Source organism: Cavia porcellus, unplaced genomic scaffold (genome assembly GCF_034190915.1).
Source record: "Cavia porcellus strain 051 isolate PalLab524CR breed Dunkin Hartley unplaced genomic scaffold, mCavPor4.1 scaffold_31, whole genome shotgun sequence".
Classification (NCBI taxonomy): Eukaryota; Metazoa; Chordata; class Mammalia; order Rodentia; family Caviidae; genus Cavia; species Cavia porcellus.
This window is the reverse complement of record NW_026947514.1, coordinates 28,042,992-28,060,917: the sequence shown is the minus strand read 5'-3', so window position 1 is coordinate 28,060,917 and position 17,926 is coordinate 28,042,992. Positions and strand designations below refer to the sequence as shown.

Sequence of the window (17,926 nt, the reverse complement as noted above, 5' to 3'; positions counted from 1 at the left end):
CCAGCACTCTGAGAAACTGAAGCTGGTGGAATATGAATTCAAACCTAGCCTTGGCAATTTAATGACTTAGTGATAGCCTGTGTGGTTCAATGCAAAGGATTTAATCCCCTGTACTGCAAAAATATAATGGATGGAGATTTAATACAGTTAGAGATCACAGGGAGAACAGTCATTACATTTAAGGAAGGACAATATTAGAAATGATATTAACTAATCAATATATTAAATGATTACTATGCTTAAGTACTTTACACCTGTTGTTACTTAATCTTTGCCTTACCTCTATGAGATAGATACTATTACTATCCTCTTTCTTTTTTTTAACCTGGAAGCCTGAGACTTAGAGAAGTTAAATGATTAGCCCAATCAAATTGCTAGTGAGAAGAGAGCACTCTATCTAATGGAAAGCCTTATTCTACAGCCTTTTTTTTTTTTTATATTCTACAGCCTGTTTTAATGGACCAACAGATAAACTATGCCTATTTCAGCCATAATTTATTCTTGCCAATAGACTACAGATCATTGCTTTAGATTAAATTTCTTTGTCTAAAAGTTTTATATCTTTTTTAGTTTATACAGTTTTAGAGAACAGTAGTATGATTCATCCTATTGGGCTCAGTGGTTCACACGTGTAATCTCAGCTACTTGGGAGGCTGAGGCAGAAACATCACAAGTTTGAGACCAGTGCAGGCAATTTAGTGAGACTTGGTCTAAAAATAAAAAGGACTGAGAATGTAGCTCAGTGTTTTCTAGGTTTAATCTAAATGGAGATTTTTTTGGGGAGGGGGTATGAGAATCAAACTCAGGACATCATGCTTGCTAGGCAGGCCCTGAGCCACTGAGCTACACCCCTGGTCCTAAAACCTTTTTTTTTTGTACAGGGAGTCAAACTCCAACTTCACACTTGTCAGGGGTTTAATCTACAATACTGAAAGAAAAAAGAAAAGGATCCCTCCATGGGAATTATAGAAAGATGTTTATTAGATTGATATTAGGAAGAAATTTTTAAAAATGAGAACTATTAATGAGGAACATGGTGTATTGAGATGTGGATTTCTACCAACATATTTTTCTCTTAGAAGGGATTTTTATTAAGTGAGATAATTGTTATTTGACTGTAATTTCCTTTGCAATTCTCCAATTTTATTATTTTGTCATGCCATATTTGAAATGAAGATATTTTGAAAATATGATTAAGAAATACTTGTCTGAATGCCCTGAGAACTGTTAATTACAAAAGTGTAAATCTTAATATTGGTCTTGTAAATCTACTAAAAACTGAGGAAATAGGGTACTTAGAGGTGAGGACTCTGAATTTTTGTGTGTATTTAAGACTAGAAAATAATGCATAACAGAAAATGTTTGTTTATTGAGTATTTTCTAGGAATATGCTCTACTAAGCCCTATTTCTCATTGACCATTTTGTTTTTAATTTTAGCTAAAAGACAATTTAAGAGTGACAGAGAAGAAACATCAGGAAACTCTTAGAAGAATGGAAGGCAAATTTTTTGAAGAAAAGGTACAGAATATTAGTGTTAATAAGGAAATGTTTTAGTTAGTAGAACAACATAAGTATTTATATGTGTTTTGAGAAATACTGACTTTCCAACTGGTATTTTGTTAGATTTTTTTGAGTAATAGCAGAACAAAACTTGTAAAACAAAGCTTTTGGTTCTAGAAATCTCAGTGCCTAGTCAGGTGTGGTGGCATATGTCTGTAATTCAGCATTCAAGAAGCTGAGGCAGGAGGATTGCCACAAGTTTGAGGCCAGCCTGGGCTAGATAGTGAGTCAAAGGCCATCCTTGAACTACATAGCAAGACCTTGTCTCAAACCACTCCCTCCCCCCAAAAAAGAAAGAAAGAAATCTCATGTCTAGTCCTTTTCCCCCTTCAATCCAGAGATCCTTTATTTATAAAATTTATTTTTGATATATAAAGACACAGAAATTATATGTATTAGCCAGGGATGGTGGTGCACACATGTAATTTCAGAATTCTGGGAGACGGAGGCAGGAAAATCACAAATTTGAGTTCAGCCTGGGAAACTTAGCAAGACTGTCTCAAAATAAAAAGTAAAAAGGGTAAGAATACAGCTCAGAAAGTTTTGTATTCCAGATTTTTTGTGTTTGAGGTAACAAAGAAGGAAAAGTTTTAGCTGTATCTCTCCCTTTATCTGGAAGACATAAAAGCTTTCCTAGAAGCTCCTAGATTTGTTCTTACAAATCTGGCCAAAACTGTATGATGATGTTGGGAAAGTGTGGTTTTTTTTTTTTAGTTTTTAAAGAGGGTAAAATTAAACACAACAAAACAGAATATAAGAAAGCGATATAAGAAACAAGTTTGTGTTTTGTGTTTTTAATCACTAGTTGGAGTTGGAAAGGAAAAGGTAGAATGGGGATTAAGTGTTGGCCGTCTATCCACAGCACTGTCCACCTTGCCAAATGGTTAGAGACTTCCTGGGTATATCTCCCATGTGAGGTTGAGCCTAGGGCTGTTGCTTCATGGCAGGAGACTTTTCAGTAGCTCATTCACCTTATCACATAAAGTATGCGTTTACTCTGTCACATAAAGTATTTCCCCAGCTTACAGGTGCTAGCTTTTGTTTTCCTATTTATTCTGTTCTGTTCCTTGAACCACAAAGTGCTGTCCTATCTTCTTATTTCAATACTTGCTAATGTCTGTTCCTAGAATGTTTTCCCTCACTATAGCTTCTTCTCATTCTTCAGAGCTCATGCCATATTCTCAGAGAGACTTCCTAAATTGCAAACTAAAATGTCCCCCAGTTCCTACCCATGTAATTACATTTATTTTATTTATAGCACTTATCACAGCCTATTAACTCTTTTATTCATTTGTGTTCTCATAAGGGAGTTTGTGTAACAGCTGGTTGCCTGTGTATTAGCTGCCACTTACTAGCTCTGTGACTTCAAACAGATCTCTAATCTCTCTTTTCCTCAGTCCTTACTTTTGGAAATAGTAACAATATTTGGCTCATAGGGTTGTTGTGAGACGTAAATAATACATATTAAGCTCTAAGAACTGTACCTGGCACATAGGAAATGCTCAGTATGTTGTAATTATTGATTAATGTTGAATCCTACTCTAGAAAATGAGCTTCATGAGATCAAAGGTCTTGTCTATTTTGTTTACCACAGAGTTGCTGGTATCTGAAACAACCTGGTACAGTAATAGTGTTCAATGGGTAAATGAGTGACTCATCACATTGCATTTAGTAGAAAGTTCTTCCAGCTCTCATTTTTAATATGGATGTGGCTTCCCACAACCACCCCACATATGTGTCATTTTGTTTATTTAGTAGAGAATTGGGAGGTACCCTAAGGTTCTCACGTTTGCACACTCTTTGCTGGCTACTTGACAGTGTTAGAATTCCTTACATCAGGCCATGTGAACGACAGTATTTTATTTGACATTCTGAAGTAATTACCTTTTTTTGGTGGTAATGGGACTAAAACTCAGGGAGTCATGTGTGCTAGAAAAATTTTCTACCACTGAGCTACACCTCCAGTCCTGAAATAATTGCTCTCTTTTGTATAACTGTGTGTTTAAACAGCCTGTCTTCTCTTTTAGCACCGGTTAGAACAAGAGGCTGAAAAGAAGATAATAATGCTAGCAGAGAGAGCCCACCATGAAGCCGTGGTGTAAGAGATTGTTGCCACCTTTTCTTGGTAGCCTGTCTTGCTTCTTTGTTGGTCTGTTTTCTTCTTAGCTTTTCACCGTCCCCCTGTCTCCTGGTTTATATTCTTTAAGTGACCTGTTCTGTTCTCCCTCACTTGTTTCATTCTCTGTTTCCCTACCCACTTCCCTTCACTGTTCTGTAGCAGATATGGTGAAAAAAACTTTGAAGTAGGACCCTAAATCTCTGTACCTGTACTAACTGAACATTTTATCATTTCTTAACTTTCTTGAAATTACAAAGTGTGATCAAAATACCTGAAATGTTTACATTTCAAAAAACTATTAACAGTAAGAGACATGTCGTCATTAATGTTCCTCATAATTATCCCCCTTGCTTCAAAAACAGGCTTATCACATAGTTCTGCCATTTTCTGAAGCAGTTTTAAAAGTCTTGTTTTATGCTTGTCTTTATGAGATGTGATTTAAAAAAAAATGTGAGTGCTGCTGCCTAGTACCATCAGTGGAAATGCAAGCCTATAGAAACATTACAGTTGTCTTCATCTACCTTATTTACCAGATCTAGCACACTGTGTGACTTCTGGGTCTTCCCCAGAGTCAAAATGGCCATGAAGGTTAAATGTTTCGAAGTGATTCAGAACAAGATAGTAGTGACAGTGTCACTAAACACTCTCATAAAAAGCGATGCCAGGCTATGATAGCTTTCCAGATACCCCACACTATGCTTCCTCATGCCTGTACTTTTATCTTTGGTCTCCTCTCCTTTTCTATTTACTTGCTCCAAGCTTGCTGTGCAGAGCTAGCTTCTTGTAAACTCTTGTAAAGTTTGCCACTGCCTTTTAAAAAGAAAAGCAAAAAACAAAAAAAGAGAATGCCAGACTGCTTTGAAAGTATGAAGAATGATGGGATATGTGAGTTTGGAGCAAGAGGGAGTATTTTAAGGGGGATTAATGGCAACATGTCTTTTACTACTTTTTTTAAAAAAAATCACTGTATTTTTGATCAACTGAGTAAATGTCACCATCTAAAAATAGAGCTAACATTAGCAAGCTTGCAGGATTGTCATGAAGTATATTCACAGCAGTAACACTAGGTGCTTTGTAGTAACAGATTAACTCCCAGGTCTCAGTGGTTTGTTTCTTGCTCATCTTACAATCCAGTGTGGATTTGGGAGCTCTTCTCTGATGCTCATTTGGGAAGCAGAGCTGCTTCCATATTGAACCTGCTCCATTTTGGATTGTGTGTGTGTGTGTGTGTGTATGTGTATACCATGGATCAAACTCACAACCTGGTGCTAGCCAGGCAGGCACTTATGTCACTGAGCTAAATCCCCAGCTCCCATTTTGGATTCTTAAGATACTTTCAGATTCAGTTGTGTGGGTAGGAGAAAGTATAGGGAACTTGTATCTGGCAGTAATATATTATTTTTCACTTTCCTGTGGTGTGAGAACTTAGTCACAAAATCCTCTGGTACCTATTGAGTACCCACTATAAGCTAAGTGAGTGGTGACTTTGTATGTGTGTGTGCATGCATGCATGCTGAGGATTGAATCCAGGGCCTCAAGTGGTACGCAAATGCTGTACCACTGAGCTATGTCCCCAGCCCAGAGATCATCATTATTAATGTTAGAGGATCAAGCAATCATTATTCTCATTTGTTAATATCTAAAAGGTAGGCCTATATTTTATGATCTTATGTGTATTTCAGGCAATTGAATGCTGCTGGAAGAAATGTTTTTAAAGAAAATGTTTATCTCCAGAAAAGTCTTGCATATCACTTGAAAGAAGCTGATGCTCTACAAAAAACCTCCCAGAATCTGAAAGAAAGTCATACCAATCTGTTACAACAAAAGGTTCTCACTCTCATTTAGATGTTGTTTCTTAATTTTTTTTTTAAGGATTGAGTTGGTGAATATTAATAACTGAGTATAACAATTATATATAAGGAGAATAGGACCATTTTTCTTCTATCTGAATGATATACTTTCTGAAAAGATTAATATGGAATGACTTGTAAGAATTCTAAAAATGACTTTGTAAAGAATATATAAGAAGGCTGGGAATGGTGGTGCACACATATAATCCCACCACTCAGAAGGCTGAGGCAGGAGAATTGCGAGGAGTTTGAAGCCAGCCTATACTATATTGTGAGTTCAAGAGAGCTCGAACCACATGGTGAGACCTTGTCTTCAAAACAAACAAAAAAAGCAAAACAAAAAGTAATACATTAGAAATATAAATATGATTCTTATCCTCTACTATCTTAGAATATTCATTTTACTTTGTTTATAGTTGGTTCCTGAATCACTTAGGGATAAGTCCTGCTGTGTGTAACAAACCTAACATAGGTAGTGTCAGCACATGAGGGTTTATTCCTTTACCTAATGGAAAACTGGAGGTAAATAATCCACAGCAAGAATGATAGTGACACAAAGTCAAAAGATACTTAGATTCCTTTGCTCTGCTTTACAGTGTATGGCCTATTTCATCAACGTTGCCTAATGACTAAGAGGTTCACTAAGCTATATTCATTATTCATACTAGCAGGAAGGAAAGACAAGAAGACAAAAGGTGTACATTGCTTTGAAGTATTCCTGAATGCCCTACACATATTTCCAATTACAATTTATTTGACTAGCACTTGATTAATGCTGACCGTTTAAGAGAGACTGGGAACTTTTCAGCTGGGCTTACTGTCCAGTAAAATTGAGGTTTTATTATTGAGGAAGAAAGGGAAAAGGAAAATGGGTACTGAGAAAGGCAACTAGGAGACTATCACAATTTCCTTTATATAGTTTAATATTTTACTGTCTAGTTTTGTTGACTTTGATAATGTAAAATATTTAAACTTTCAGAATTTTAAAGGAGGTTGAAAATTTCATAATTGGCAAAATCAGCGCATTGCCTTCACAAGTCGAGACTTTCTATTCATAGAAATACCAAAATGGTCACCTCATTCTGACATCAAACTTAAATCTCTTGAATTAATAGACATTATGGAGGTGATTATAGGTTTCAGAATGATAGAAGTAAAAAACACCCTTTCCCTTTCTCATCTTTCTGGTTTTAGGAGATCAATGAACTACTGGTTAAAGAGAAGATAATGCAACTTACCCAGCAAAGAGCACAAATCCACATTCTTCGGAAGAAGGTGGTAAGCTTGGAGAATGCTCTGAGTTTTATGACCAAAGAATTTGAGGCTGAAGTTTTGAAAGTGAAGCAACAGGCAATGATAGAGAATCAAGCAGGTCAGGTAGAAATTGACAAGCTGCAGCAGCTTCTTCAAATGAAGGACAGGGAAATGAACCGAATAAAGAAGCTGGCCAAGAACATACTGGACGAGAGAACAGAAGTGGAAAGTTTCTTTTTAGATGCTCTATATGAAGTGAAGCGACAGATCCTAAGCAGCAGAAAGCATTATAAACAGGTAGCACAAGCTGCTTTCAATTTAAAAATGAGAATGGCCTGTGCAGGACAAACACAGTATCCCCAGATCAGGACATTTGACGGCAGAGAACACAGCACCAACAGTGTGAATCAGGATCTCATGGAGGCTGAAAAATGGTACTGATAACACTTTGATATGTTGTCTTTGTGCTATTTTTGTGTGCCTTAAAGAAATAAGTTTAGTTAATATTCAGTGTTGTTGAACAATTTTCTCAGTAAGTTATTTGAAGGTGGGAACTGACTATATATCTTTGTAACCCTTACATTTAACATGCATGTGCGTGGGTGCATGGTTCAGTCTGTATTATCAGTAGATGTCTCCTTTTTTCTTCTGACAGAAATTGTCAGAAACTAGATTATTTTCCCCATAGAATGTCACTGTGATATCTTTGGACCTGTTCCTTTATTTTAAATCTTTTTTGAGAACAGGGTTTCATTATGCAGTTCAGGCAGGCCTTGAACTCACTTTGTAACCTAGGTTGACTGCGAACTTGCAGCGAACTTGCAGGGAACCTGCCTCAGCCTCCCAAGTGCTGAGATTACAGACGTGTGCCACCACACCTGGCTCTTTTATCTTACTTCACAGAAGTTGGAAATTGATTATAAAGGCTTGATTAGATTTAGGTTAAATTGATTTTTTTAATAGGTGGAAAATAAATATCTTTTTTTACAAAAGACATGACCATATATATAAAAATTTTGGAGAGATTTCTAAAAAACTTAGCAAATGTAATAATCAAATATACCAAGGTGTCAATATATAAAATCAGTGTGAGCCTGTTACTTTAAGGAAAATAATTGGTAATATTTATTGCCAGTGATAAAACTCAAACTTTCAAACAAAAATTAGAATTTTGATAAATTTGTTCACACTTTTGTGAGCTTAAAAGTTTACTAACATATAAATAATTTTGTGATTTTCTTTGTTTGTTTTTGGTAGTACTGGGAATTGAATCCAGCTCTTTCATTCTGATTTACATTACCAGCCCCTGTTTTCCATTTGAGACAGGTCTTGCAAAGTTCCCCATGCTGGGCTTGAACTTGTGATCCTCTTGCTTCTGCCTTCCAGAATGCTGGAATCTGGTTAAACATTTTTTTTTTTTTTTTTTTTTTTTTGTCTTTTTCCTTTTTATCGGTACTGGGGATTGAATTCAGGACTGCCTGCTTTCAAGGCAGGTGCTTATGCCGCTGAGCTAAACCTCCAGCCCCTAAACATTTTTGATAAACGTACTTTGTTATATATTTTGTACTCTACTATCTTGAGTTGAAATTCATAGGTAATAAAATATTAATTGACCATTTAAGTTTTAAAAATCAGTGTAATAATTCTTTGTGTGGAAATGGTCTGTGGATTGGAGAATATTAATTAGTGTTTCTCCATCATTGCATTAACCAAAAATCTCCCAAAATTTCCAAAACACTGCCTTTGTGATAAAGGTAGTCGAATGAGGCAGTTGCAGACTATATACAACAATTATTTCCTATTAGCATTGTGTCTCTTAGCAGAGCCTTTCCCCGGTAAGCTATTGATTAAATTATGGTGCATTTTGAGGATTTTTGAGAAGAAAGTATGCTTTGAGTGCCAGTTTAATTGGATTCTTCATAGGTCTCAGGAAATTAAAGGACTCATTACTACTGTACATTTAGCATTTTATTTATTTTTGTATTGTTTTTTGAAATGGGGTCTCACTGTGATCTCCTGCCTCTAGTGCTGGGAGTACAAGTATGCGCCACTGTGTTCGGCTTATTGTTACTGTTATTTGTGGTGCTGAGAATCAAATCCATAACCATTTGCATTTAGACAACTGCTGTACCATTGAGCTATATCCCAGGCCCTAAATTATTTTTTAAGGGACTAATTTGTAGGTTCTTTAGAATTCTAGAGCTGTGGAGAGGATTGGACATGCTTAATGACCTGTGAAAGGATTATACTTCTTCAAAAATACCCAGAGTATAATTTATTTATTTATTTTTATTTTTATTTTTCTGTTTGTGACCAAACTTATCTGTGTGCCCAGGCAAAGGGAGCAAGGCCCGTGAGTCACAACATTTCTGTGGCAACCTCCTGGGCTGGTGCCAGCCATGAGAGGCAGACTCCAGATATGACATGGCTACATACCCATAGTATAATTTATTACTTTTTTGCCATATTCAGAAGTCTGAATACCACTTGTGATTTTGGGGTTTTTTTTTTTTGGTACCAGGTATTGAACTCATGACTTCAAGCTTATCAGGCAGGTGCTTACACCACTGAGCCAAATCCCCAGCCCCTGAATACCACTTGTGTTAACAAGAGATTTGCTGTAATTTTCTTTCCTTTTCTTTTTTTTATACTAGGGTTTGAACCTAGGACCTTTGCAGTGAAGTATATCTCCAGACCTTTTAAAATTTTTTTATTTTGAGACATCATTTGACTAAGTTGATAAGTTGCCCAGAGTAGGTTTGAACTCAGCCTCCCTGAGTGCTGGGATTACAGGCATGTGCCACCATGCCTGACTGATAATTTTCACTATGTAATGTAATCAGTTGAGTCTCTGCTATGTATAAGGCAGTTTTCTGTATACTTTCTTTCCAGTGTATTATATGTATTTTGTCCAGTATATTACAAGGTACTATATATAAATGTTAGAGAAGTTAAATATGATTTGCCACATTAGTGTAGAAACTAGACTTCCCATTCTGCTTTCTGTGTGATATTTTTTCTGCTGGGCATCTTAGCACTTAACTTCAGTGTCCTGTTGCCTCTACAAGCAGTGCAGAAACAGTGGTTAAAATATTAGGAACTCTGAAAACTGGAAGTGTGGCTTAGTGGAGAGCATGTTTAGCATGTGGATTTAATCTGTAGCACCATATTTTAAAGAAAGAAAATTACATTTTAAGAGGCAGATTGGTGAAAGACAGTTGAAATAAATGGTATCCATTGGCAAAACATAAACTTTTAAAGAACCTAACCCAACTGAGCTATCTACAAACATATTTCTTACGTTATACATCAATACATATTAACTTTTGTAAAAAGTAAGTGCATTACTAATGCTTTGGGAAAGTTATAGTACATAGACTTGCCTGAGGAAAAGAATGGTGGTGTAAGCCTGTAACCTAGCACTCTGTGATGCTGTGGTAGGAGAGGTCACAACTTTGAGCCCAGACTGAGCAATTTGGTGACTTATTAGAGGTGGGGGGCTGGGTACCTGGGATGCAACACAGTGAGAAGTCCCTGGGTTCAATCCTCAATACTGTAAATGGAAAAAGTCTACCCGGAAAGATTAAAAGCAACCTTAATTGAGGTGCGAAAATAGATTGTAATTTAATGTTAAGTTTTTTAAAACTTTTTTCAATCTATTTTCATATTAAAATATTTAATATAAAAAGAAATGTTATAAGAAAAACATCCACCAATAATATCACCAATACATTCTCTTACTTTGTCTTTGACCATATCTGGATACATGGTAGATCACAGTATTCTTATTTTGCTTCTTTGCTGAATGTTTGAGCACAAATATTTTTTCATGTTACAGTTTTTGTCATTTTCTTTTCTTTCTCTCTTTTTTTTTTTTTGTCTTTTTGAGACTGAGTCTTGCTCTGCAGTTCAGGCTAGCCTTGACCTCACTTTGTAGCCAAGGCTGGTCTCGAACTTGTAACAATCCTGCCTCAGTCTCCTGAGTGCTGAGATTACAGGCATGTACCACCACATCCGGCATTTTTTATTATTCTCATCTTCATAACTATATTAACATTTTGATTGGCTAGCATATTGGTATCTGCTTTTACTTTATGATTTTGTAATGAACTTCGTTTTGTAGTCATTGTGTAATATTCAGTTATAGTATAGAATTTTAAGCTTATTTTGACCACATTTTTCCTTTTCTCCTTTTTACCCCTTGAAATCCTTTAGGACAAGTACTCAAAAAAATGTGGATATTGGAGATTTGACTTGGGAGCAGAAGGAGAAAGTCTTGAGATTGCTCTTTGCAAAAATGAATGGTTCTGTTCTTAGGTAATTTATTATTTCTGTAGTGAAATGCTAAGTTGTTGTCCAACCTAGAAACCACATGGAAATAATGAACTTATTCCTAAATAGAATTAAAGAAAACATATTTAAGGACCAAAAAAATACAAAAGGGTTCTACATCTAGCTATTGCAACTTCCAAAGATAAAGAATAGGAGATGAATGAATGGTTGTGAAAATATAAGGTGATTTGGAATTGAAGTGGAGAGAATTTTTTCTTTAGGCAGGTTCTCCCTATGTATTTCAGGCTGGCCTTGAACTCGCAGTGATTCTCCTGCTTTGGCCTCCTTAGTACTGGAATTACAGGTGTGTGCCACCACACTCAAAAAACATAATGTTAAAAAAATTAAAAAAAAAAACAATGTTACATGTTTAAGGTGATGCTTACTGTAATGCTTACCAGGAAGTTAGAACATTGCTAAGCTGAATGCACAGAACCCAAAGGGACCCATAACAAATAACAACTGTTAAGTTTTTGTTGGTTTGCCAAAATAAGTAAATGATTTTTAAACTATACATTAATCAGGGGGTTCCCTAATATAAGAGGTATGGTGGTACATGCCTGAAATCCTAGCATTTTGGGAGGCTAAGGCAGAGGAGTCGTAAGTTGCCTGGGCAAGTTACCAATTTAGTGAGACACTACCTAAAAATAAGAAAAGCTGGGGATTTTGCTCAGTGTGAATCTCAAATACTAGTGGGGTAGGGAGAGAGACAGACCGAGTAATCATTAAAAGGAATTTTTTGGATCTGTCGACTTTTGCCATGACCCCTACTTTTTTGCAGTGCTGGGTGGTTCAACTTAGGACTTTAGGCATGCTATGAAAGCATTCTACTACTAAGCTACATGCCCAGCCATTTTCATCTTGAGACAGGCTGGCCTTGTTTGTCACTTTCCTGCCTCATCCTCTGGAGGAGCTAGAGTTAACAGCCATGCACCACTGCCTTGACTGTCCACTGTTTTATCAGCGACTGTATAAACCTGGTATTAAATATAGCTGGCTAGAAGAAGTCAAGCACATATTATACATATCAAGTACATATACTTGGAACTTTTAGGTACTATCAGGGATTCAAAAGAATGAAGAGTAACTGCCTTTGAACTCAGAGTTTATGAACTAGTTGCTTAAAACCAAATATAACTAGGGAAAAATTAGATGGCATGATAAATTATGATTATTCAGACAACATGTCAATGATGAGAGCAGTAGGAAGATATTCTTGAAAGAGGTACTTTGATCACCTAGTATTTTGTTTTTACATTGTTATGTCCATCCTTTTGATTTGACTGACTCTCTTCTGTTATGTCACATTTGGTTTTACTCTCTTCAAAAAAAAGTAATAAGAACTATGGGAGTAATAAAACCCAAAATGTGTAATTGTCATTGTATTTGTCATTGTATAAAAGAAAGAAAAAGAAAGTGCTCTCAAGGATATATATTTAAGTGTATAAGATAGATAACCAGGGGCTGGGGATTTCGCTCAGCGGCATGAGCACCTGCCTTGCAAGCAGGTGGTTGTGAGTTCGATCCCTGGTACCGATAAAAATGAAAAAGACAAAAAAAAAAAAATTCATATTACTGAATTCTGTTGGATCATTGAACAAAACTGTTTGCAGTCTCACTTTTTGAAAGTCTACTTTATATGCTTTAATTTTGTAACTTGAACAACTATTTCTAAGATAACAATATAATCTATTAACTAGTGATTTCCTACTGTTTATTTTTTCTGAAATTCTGTATAACTTGTACCCTTTTTTTTTCTTTTTCTCCTTACATAAAATTAAAAAAAAAAAAAAGAAAGAAAAAGAGGTACTTTGGTGTATTTTGTAGGATAGTGGGACAGTAGTAAAGAGAGGGACCATTAGAGAAGGAACTTAGTAGACATTACACAAGCCCAGGCTTAGGAATGGGTGTTGGGTGTTTGGGGAACATTGAGAGAAAACTAACTGGTTTGAGGAAATTTGATGATGCTTCAGAGAAATTAAAAGTACGATTTTATAAGGTTAAATTTTATTGAGCCTTAAAAATCACTCAGAAGGTCTGAATTTACTGCCATTGTAGGTTTCAGAATGCTGTGTATCGTATTTACTTCCATCCCTTCAAGAAATATGAGGAGGACTAAACCACCCTGGGACTCTGGGGTCCCAGATCAGTGTCGGTGTTTGCAAAGCTGACATTAATGGAGCACAGAGGCTACTTATGGCAGAGCACAGGCCACTGCACTACTCTTGAGTATGTTGGGGGTGGTGCTTCAACCAAGAGTGAGAGCAGTCAGAGAAGAGGAGAGCTAGGTGAGGTGTCACATGCTTATAGTCCCAGTACTCAGGAGGCTAAGGCAGGAGGATCGCCTAAGTTTTAGGCCAGCCTGGACTACAAAGTGAGACTTTGCCTTTAAAAAAAAAAGGGTGGGGTGGGGAGAAACAGACACATAGAAAAGAGAAGGTTTTGGTGATAGAGGACAAAAGGAATGAAGGGAAGAAAAAATTTAAGTTTTTTCAGTTTAAAAAAAAACAAGGTACATGGTACTAAAGATAAAGATCAGAAAAGTCAGCATGAGAAAAATACTCGAATTTTGTTTATTCCATCCATTAATTCACTTAATATAAACACCAAATGCCTACTATTAAAAATGTTACAATGTGAAAAATGAAGGCATCATGGCTAATTTCAAGGAGTTTATGGTTCATGAAACTTTTTTTTTTTTTTTGTACCAAGAATCAAACTCAGGGCCTCAGGCTTGCCAGGCACGGACTGTGCTGCTGAACTGTATCCCTTGTGCAGGCTGGGGATGTAGCTCAGCAGGACAGTTGCCTGCCTGGGCAAGCACGAGATCGTGAATTTGATTCCCGGTACCAAAAGAAAACACTTCAATTATCACAGAAATAAATACAAAAGTACAATTATAACAGGGCTAAAGGGATTATACAGTGGTAAAAAGGCTTAGATTAAGGGAATATGATGTCATTGGGGAATGAAGCAGAATTTTTAAAGAAATAAAACCTTGATTTGATTTCTAAAAGATAAATAGGAACAAAAAAGGGAAAATCAGAGAACATTCCAAGCAGAGGAAATAGTGGTATTTTCAGTGTTAATCTTGATGGCAATACTGAAGAATAGCTTTAAGGCATTTGTAAATAGGAACTGGAGTTTGAAGAGAGAGAGAGAGGGATGCTTTGTAAAAACTGGGATTTGGTGTGGGTGAAGATGGAGAGTAAAGAGGTGGGGCTAGAACCCTGAGGAGTAACCACAATAGGAAACAGGGAAAGAGAAGACTACAACCAAAGGGGGAGGGTTTAAAGAATTATTGGTTAAGTGGAGGACTTTGAAATGGCTCTTTTGTCACTGGTAACCTTCTAGAGAGTTTTTAGAGATGGAGTAAATTCTAGACTGCAGGTACTGATTGTCTCACTGTGAGCTGATATCTCTATACCCAAGGACATAGCCAGAGTTCCAGGGCTCTAGTTCCATACTGTTATTTTCCTTCTTCTTTTTTTTTTTTTTTTTTTTTTTTTGGTACCGGGGATTGAACTCACGACTGTGCGCTTGCAAGGCAGGTGCTTATGCCACTGAGCTAAATCCCCAGCCCCATACTGTTATTTTCAACCTTGGAGAAACAGAACTTTGAGATTGTCTACGCCAACACAATGAACTTGTACATGACTCACAGTGGGATCATGTTTAAGCCTATTGAAATTTCATGCCAAAACAATGAAGAAAAGAAGATAGGAATAGATGGTGAAATAGTGATGAGATTAAGTGGGAAAGTGCAAACAAGATAGGGAGAAGCTAGGTACAGTAATACCTCAGTTCATGAGCAGTTGTGTTTGTAAACAATTCAGGTCACAAAAATAGTCAACAAAAATTTTGCTTTCATTTACAAACACTGCTTTGGGTGACGGATATGACTATGGTCATCTTTCTCACACAAACACAAATACAGCCATTTTCCCCAAAGTCATAAGACAAATTAAGTTGGTAAACTGAGGTACCACTGTAGTAGAAAGTCTACTAAGGCAGGTGGACTGATTAGGGTGTTTGTTAGTTGGGAAGAGAGCTTTTCTTGGTGTTTTGGTCAATCTGGTGCCACCCTGTCCATCACAACTAATAGCTGTTGTGTAAGTACCTTATTATTTTTTATTTTTTTATCGGTACCAGGGATCGAACTCACGCCCGCCTGCTTGCAAGGCAAGTACCTTATTTTTTAAAAATTTGTTTTTGTTAGAACATATTTTCCATACATAATGATCACATTCATCACAAGGAATTGGTACATTATATGCCTTAATTCTCCTTTGCTTCCCATCCTCCTTCCTCTACCTTTCTTTCCCTTCCCGCTTAACGAAAGCTTTGTTTCCATTTTTTCCCTTTTAAAAAAAATTCCTTTCTTCCCCTGTGTTTTTCATTTTGAGCATGTTGTTTCTACTTCCCAATATTTAGCTCCATTTTTGTTCTTTATTTACCCTTTGGGTTTCTCACGTAAGAGAAACCATGCAATATTTAAACTTGCATGTCTGATTTATTTCACTTAAAATTATGGTCTGGAGGTACATCCATTTACCTAAAAATGAATAAAGTTTATCCTTCATGACAGAGTAGATGAGTACCTTCATTATCATTTTCATAGGTATTTTTTTTTTTTTATCGGTACCAGGGCTCGAGCTCACAACCACACGCTTGCAACGCAGGTGCTTGTGCCGCTGAGCTAAATTCCCAGCCCTGGTATTTATTTCTTGAGTTTGACAGGTTGCAACTTTTTTCATTTTTGTTTTGCGGTAGTGAGGACTGAGCCCAGGGAACACTGAGCTAGATCTCTGTCCATTTTTTAAAAACTTTAAAACTCAAAGTCTTAAAAAACAAAAACAGCAAAAAATCAGGTCTCACTAAATTGTCCAACTTTTCTTGAACTTGTGATTCATTCTCCTGCCTCAGCTTCCCAAGCTCCTGGGATTATAGACATGCATGCCTATCAACATGTCTCAATTTTAAGTAAATAAATTACCGTGTCTAACACACTGCATCAATGGTTGTGTAAAAGTTCATTTTGAAGACAAGAAGTTCATCTAACCAAAGCATTTCACTTAGCACTTCAAGGATATAGTGAAATACGGGGGAATTAGTGCCTCATTATGTTGGTTAACTTTTATGCACGACAGGAAATATGACCAGAGTTCTAGGCCTACAGGTACAGAATATGTTGTTTCTGACAGTGGAGAAAAGGAATTGGGTAGGAGTTTTCTTGCCAAAGTCCATGAATGTGACTCTGATCCTGATGGTTCTGTGGGCATCTTATATGCGCTAGGATTGAGTGACAGTAATGTGGCAAGTCTGTTGTTCTGAACCAAGTTCCATCTATAGTAATTGTCTGAACTGACATTTTGTCTCTATTGCAGAAATGAAAGTAAGCTTCAAAATCAGACAGATGAAGTTGAGCTTCAAGATCAAACCGATGAAAGTAAGCTTCAAGGTCAGACAAGTGAAGCTAAGCCTCAGGATCAAACAGATGAAAGTAGGCTTCAAGATCAGACATTCATCACTCAGCAAGTTCCAGTCTCAGACTCTGAAATGGCAATGTCCAGTATTCTGAAAGGATTACAGGAGTCCAACATGGTAAGAAATCTATAATCAATCAGACTGTACAACAGTTATCCTTCTCTATGCAACTTCTCCTTAATTTACATTTCTTCACCAGCCAACCAGGAGTCTCAGGTACCAGTGGAATGAGTAACAAATAACTAAGATCATGAAAATTGTCCTAGCAGTGTCCACACTAAAGGAATATTACATGCAATGCAAATGTATATTTGTACCTCTTTTAGTGTGGGAAACACACACATACCAAAACAGATAGATAAACAAAAACAGATAAGCAGTCTAGCCAAAATATGTACTTAGTTTCTGTGTCTTTCTCTCTCTCTCTCTCTCTCTCTCTCAAACCCAGGGCTTTGTGCATGCTAAAGGAGCACTATACTATAAAGCTATACCTCCAGTCTTTTTTTGTACTGAGAATCGAACTTTAGTACGTTGTGCTTGCCAGGGAAGTGCTGTGCTGCTGAGCTACATCTCCAGCCTCCACTGTCTTTTATATAAGCACAAACACAATGCTCATGTAACTGTTGGCTTTGGATATAGAAAGTATGATTCACTACAACCTAGGAAACAAAGCTATTAAAGTATACCAGTAAAAACAAAAAAGCCAGTTTTTAAAAATCTTTAAGTGCTTTTTATTTGTTATTTGTTATTCATTATTAATTAGAGCAATGTGAAATCTTAGAAAGTTCAAACAAGGCTGTATTGAATAAAAAAAAAATAAAACTGAATTTTTAGGTAGTACTACTATGAATATAATTATATATTTTTTTCTAAAAAGAAACAAACACCTCTGAGTATCAAGGGGCTGGCCAAATGAACGGATTCCAATTATATTAACACAATTCTGATCAGTCAATTTTTTTTTTGTCTTTTTCGTTTTTACCAGTACCAGGGATCGAACTCAGGACTGCCTGCTTGCAAGGCAGGCACTTATGCGGCTGAGCTAAATCCCCAGCCCCCAGTCAATTTTTTTTAAAAAGTGGTTTCCCTTAAATATAAGAAAAATATTAGGAGTCGTAATTATATTTAATTCCACCTGGAATTTAGACAGTAATAACTTTTTATTCAACCCAGCCTAAACTCATTGGATTTAACATTAGCTGTGTTTTATAACATAAAACAAAGGGCATTTTATTCTCAAACTGTAAATTTCTACTCCCTTACCTTTAAGAAACAAAAACAAACAAACAGACCCTATACTCTTGTAAGTATATTTTGTTAAAA

General features: G+C 36.4%; 1 protein-coding gene and 1 non-coding gene across 4 annotated transcripts in view; one reads left to right on the top strand and one right to left on the bottom strand.

The window, feature by feature from the left end:
- Bbof1 (basal body orientation factor 1) overlaps window positions 1-17,926 on the top strand; it is a 54,472-nt gene that overhangs the window by 17,838 nt on the left and 18,708 nt on the right. For 2 of the 3 annotated variants that reach the window (XM_063241004.1, XM_023566108.2), the window contains exons 5-10: window positions 1,439-1,519; window positions 3,589-3,659; window positions 5,363-5,507; window positions 6,725-7,218; window positions 11,000-11,101; window positions 16,504-16,720. In XM_063241004.1, the coding sequence (XP_063097074.1) occupies window positions 1,439-1,519; window positions 3,589-3,659; window positions 5,363-5,507; window positions 6,725-7,218; window positions 11,000-11,101; window positions 16,504-16,720 (1,110 nt within the window). Of the gene's footprint in view, window positions 1-1,438; window positions 1,520-3,588; window positions 3,660-5,362; window positions 5,508-6,724; window positions 7,219-10,999; window positions 11,102-16,266; window positions 16,344-16,503; window positions 17,603-17,926 lie in introns of those variants that run through there. The other variant, XM_003472308.5, reaches the window with a different exon arrangement.
- Window positions 9,086-9,217, bottom strand: LOC111757615 (small nucleolar RNA SNORA5). The gene has a single exon (XR_002791918.1). It is a non-coding gene; the product is annotated as a small nucleolar RNA SNORA5 (small nucleolar RNA).